This window comes from Morone saxatilis, unplaced genomic scaffold, assembly GCF_004916995.1.
Source record: "Morone saxatilis isolate NCDOM2014 unplaced genomic scaffold, NCSU_SB_2.0 Contig16, whole genome shotgun sequence".
Classification (NCBI taxonomy): domain Eukaryota; kingdom Metazoa; phylum Chordata; class Actinopteri; family Moronidae; genus Morone; species Morone saxatilis.
This window is the reverse complement of record NW_023339718.1, coordinates 26,321,562-26,326,519: the sequence shown is the minus strand read 5'-3', so window position 1 is coordinate 26,326,519 and position 4,958 is coordinate 26,321,562. Positions and strand designations below refer to the sequence as shown.

Genomic DNA, 4,958 nt, shown 5'->3' with positions numbered 1-4,958 from the left:
AAGCAAACTTCAATATACACTACGTACTACTACTATACTACTACTACCACGTACTACTACTACTACTAAGCTACTACTACTTGCCTATATATTGTGTAGGTCCCACCCCTTTTTGCGCGCAAAAACAGGCCCTGAATCGTTGAGGCAAGGACTCACTAGACCTCTGAAGGTGTGGCTGTGGTATCTGGGCACGCAACACGTTACAGCAGATCCTTTAAGTCCTGTAAGTTGTGAGGTGGGGCCTCCATGGGATTGGGACTTCTTGTCCAGCACATCCACAGAAGGCTCCATTGGATTGGAGATCTGGGGATTTGGAGTCATACCTTGAACTCGTTGTGTTTCAAAACCATCTGCCTGAACATTTTCTGTTTGTGGCCATGGCACATTTTTCCTACTGGAAGAGGCCACTTGCACCGCAGGGAATACCGTTTCAATGAAAGAGTGTACATGGTCTGCAACCAATGCTTAGGTAGCTACATGTCAAAGTATCATCGGCAAGTATGCATGAATGCAGACCAAGGTTTCCCAGCAGAACATTGGCCAAAAGATCACACCCCTGGCTCCGCTGCTTGTGCCTTCTTCCCGCTAGTGGCATCTGGTGCCCATGTGTTTCGCCAGGCATATGACGCATATGGCACCCGCCATCCACCAAATATCAAAGACAACAGATTCAATCCGCCCGGCCACCTTCTTCCATTGCTCTGTGGGCCAGTTCTGATGCTCATGGTGCCCATTGTAGGCACTTCTGCAGTAGGCAGGCTTCAGTATGGGCACCCTGACTGGTCTGCAGCTACACCAGCCCAATAGCAACGACTGCTCTGACTGTGTGTTCTGACCCCTTTCTATCAGAACCAGCATTAACGTTTCAGCAGTTTGAGGGCTAGCAGTAGCTCATCTATTGGATCAGACCACACGGGCCCCTTTACTCCATGTGCATCAATGAGCCTTGGCCCCCCCCATGGACGCCTGTCTCCGGTTCTTTTCCTTCCTTGGAGGCCCTTTTGATAGGTACTGACCTCTGCAGACCCGGGAACACCCCAAAGAGCTGCAGGTTGGGAGATGTTGACCAGTCGTCTAGGCCATCACATGGGCCCCTTGTCAAAGTCACTTCAAAATCCTCAACCGTGCCCATTTTTTCCCTGCTTCAACACATCAACTTTAGGATGAAATGTTCACTTGCTGCTGATATATCCACCCACTGACCAGGAGCCCCATGATAACAGTAATCAGTGTTATCATTTCAACCTGTCAGTGCTCACAAAAAATGGCTGATTGAGTTGTATAACCACATAATTCACATGTCACTTTACTCCAATGATAGAAAAGGGCTCCCTAGGTGAAAAAAGTTGGGAGACTACTGTATAGACCCAAAAGCTCCATAACCTTCTGTTACTTTTATAGGGAGATTCACATAACATATAGAATGCTGAAAATAGTGTTTAAGTAATTAGAATTTTAAAATAATCAACAAAATATGAAATGTTTCCTCCTTGATTGGACAGTTCAATTTAAGGTGAAGCTGGTGGTATTCAATAAAGCAGCTCTCACAGAAATGTGTTTTTCTTCTTGCGAGTCTTATTTCTATCATCATCTAAAATTTCTTATTTCGCTCACCAAAATTAATTAAGCTGCCATACTTTATGTTTGTCTATTTAGTGGTGTTAATACTGCACAGTGCCAGAAACAAAAATAGCATTATGACGAGGGCCTGTCTTTAATTGGGTTCTCAAGATAACATTTAAAACATTTGTCATTGCTGATCAACCTAATGTCTTACAAGACATCTGATCGAAAGACTGGCACAGTCCTGCTATAGAATATTCTTGTACATATTACGGTTTTAGCAAGCTCCTCATAATAGCAATTTCTGACCCAAATGCCTTCGGCAATATGAACAAAACCTACCTATTATTGAATACAGGCGCTTTTCTTGGCATAAAACCAAGGTCCTGTGTAAGCATTCCAGCAGCTAGGATTGTCCAGGCGCTCATGCTCATCCAGTAATGTAGCAGAAAGCCTCATGACAAAAGCTTACACACAGTATAACAATAAAGTATTTGTGGATGATTGTTAATCACAGGACGCTGAACGCCGAGACAGGGGGGGAGGTTTGAGCTCCCCGTGTGAGCATTTCTTTTACTTATGTTACTTTTTAAATTATCTTACAGTTTTACACGTAGCAGTTGGTTAGGTTTAGACCGAACAAAACTACATGGAATGGGTGTAGGAAAAGATTATGATTTGGCTAAAATAGAGGCTTTAAATTAAGCACGCTAAAAAGCCTTTCTGGCAGAGCACCAGTGAGCAGCAGTGAAGGCCATTTAATTTCTAACATGAAATTAGTGATAATTTTTTTTATTGTTATTAAATGCTCTATTTGTGTCCCCTGTCGTAAAGCAAAGTTCAATAAAAAATAAAGGTTACCGCAAATCATTCATGGAAACGTAACTGTCAGCAAGAGAAGATCCACACAACTGGCTGTTGTCATTTTTTTCGCCCAGCAAAACTTATAGAGAGGCTAGTTTTGTTGCTAAGTGAAATTATTAACCCAGTATTGCGAAAATATGAGACAGGTCTTTCAATATGCATTCTATTCCATAATATAACACAACTGTATCTTTAGATGAACACTGGCATGTCATGTAGGCCTTTAATTTTATCCAAAGTTTTCAAAGTCATCCCTTTTGTCATAAATGTCCATGTCATCTGCAGTGGCACATCTTCTGGATGTTCAGCAAATCTGTGCACCTCCAGCAATGGGATCCTGGTCTTACCTCTGGTCCTGGCTAATCGCCTGGAAGTCTTTATTTGCCTGGCAGGGACATCAGGACCCTGTAACAGGTGGCACCGCATTATCACCAGTCATTCATAAAGTAGGTGTTTTAATACAGCTGAGTAAAGTGATTCTGTGCCTTAAAATCAAGAAGGCCTCACATCTTCCATTAAGATTTGGCAAGTGGGGATGCCAACCCCCAGGTTGTGAACCACACAGTGTGTTTCAGACTGTGCTCCACAGGCATGAAGCCAGCCCTCCTTCACTGAATATGTCTATCAGAGAGAGATGGAACTGAACGCAGCAGGGTTTATGGGAAATGTAGTCATAAGCACCAAGACTAACATTACCATACAAAATCTTTTAATACCAGTGTTGTGTAGCCCTAATAAACTCGTTGTTGTGTTTCCATTTTCCAGGGTGTCATGGGTGACATGGGACTTCAGGGTCCTGTTGGCCTTCAAGGACATCAGGTCAGACACACACATTATATGTCACACAAGTATGTATAGTAATCTGAATACTCTTACAGTAAGATTCACCACCTTCATCTGTATTGCCTTCAGGGACCAATGGGTAGACCTGGGCTGGAGGGAAGAAAAGGAAAAAAAGGTCAAAAGGTCAGCTCAAACTTCTTTGTCTGCATGCTGTATGTATACTGAAAGATTATTTTCTCACATCACATTGTATCTCAAATAAAAAACATCTTCAGTAATTAAAAGATAAGTTACAGATAACTTAAGATTAAACAAAACTGCTAATATTATTCTTGTCAGCAAAGCCCATGTGCAAACCTAAAACAACAATAAATACTACTATACTATTAATCGTGTATCACAGCTTGAGATCTCTTGTTACTTAGATTTATGTCTTTAATTAAAACATATGGACTTGGAGCAGACAGGGTAGGGTTGTCAGAAAGTATTAAGAGACGGATTAAAAAAATTGTTTTCATTGACAACTGCAAATATATAGAATACTGCAAGCCTTATCCTTTAAGTATGAGGGCTTTTTTGAGAAACATCTTGAATTATGATGCTGTTATGTCCATAAAGTCACAAAAAAGATTTTTTAAGAGGAAAAATAAGCACAAACTTGTTACTTGTTTCAGATCAAGCTTCCCAAATTTGTATTCAAATAATTGTTCTCAAAGTAATTATTGTGATATCAATGTAAAAGCAAAGAAAACATTTCAAGCAAATTCTCTGTAAATATGAAACTGTATATGTAAATATGTATTTAATTTATAAAAAATAATTATTAATTAAATTATATTCCCTTTGTCTAAAAAAGGAGTTTCACACTTACTATTAGAGTAAATTACATAATGAGATGGATATTTGTTGTAATGCAGTTAATAAACAGGGTGTCCAAGTTGTCTTAAAAAGTGAAAAACTTAAAATCTGAATTTTAGGCCCTTTTTAAAATATCTCAGCTGTCTTAAATATGATTTTGACAGGTCTTAAAAATGTTTTGGAATAATGAAGTTAAAATTACTTAAAGTTTTAATGCTGTAACAACTACAAAACATTCATACATTTATACAACATTGCATTTATAAACCCTGAATAAAGCTGCTTGGGCATTATTATTATGATTATTCGTATCATATTTATATAACAAGCATGTAAACCTTTAGGTAAAGATGAGGCTAAACCAGAATTCGGCTTAATGTGACATATTGCTACTTATGAGTTGCACTTAAAATATGCCTTGAATCTGACATGAAACAAATCGGTGGATTTTATTTCAGGGAGATGATGGAAAAAGTGGACGTCCAGGAAAGGATGGACGCACTGGGAAGAAGGTAAGATGACACATCTGACATCTAACGTGTATAAACTTGAATCACTTTCTAAAATCTATTGTTGTTTCTTCTTAAAGGGAAAAAGAGGGAAAGCTGGAAATAGAGGCATAAGAGGAAGGCTGGGAGAAAAGGTCAGTTGTGGCTTTTGATTGTGACAATCTGTATCAGCTGTTACCTGCACCAGTCATAACTTTGACTTTAAAGGTCCAGTGTGTACCTTTTAGGGGGATCTATTGTCAGATGGAATATAATATTCATAGGTATGTTTTTTCATTAGTGTATAATTACCGGAATATAATCCTTGTGTTTTAGTTACCTTCAAATTTTTTTATCTACACAGAGAGTGTGTCTCTTTTACAGAGTCCGCCATGTTTCTAC

The 4,958-nt window shown here is 39.2% G+C and overlaps 1 protein-coding gene across 1 annotated transcript in view; it reads left to right on the top strand.

Moving 5' to 3' along the window:
* Window positions 1-3,192: 3,192 nt before the first annotated feature.
* LOC118326299 (collagen alpha-1(V) chain-like) overlaps window positions 3,193-4,958 on the top strand; it is a gene marked incomplete at its 5' end in the record, with an annotated part of 10,475 nt that continues 8,709 nt past the window's right edge. The window contains 4 exon segments of the mRNA XM_035659279.1: window positions 3,193-3,246; window positions 3,340-3,393; window positions 4,527-4,580; window positions 4,658-4,711. Coding sequence (XP_035515172.1) covers window positions 3,199-3,246; window positions 3,340-3,393; window positions 4,527-4,580; window positions 4,658-4,711 — 210 coding nt within the window.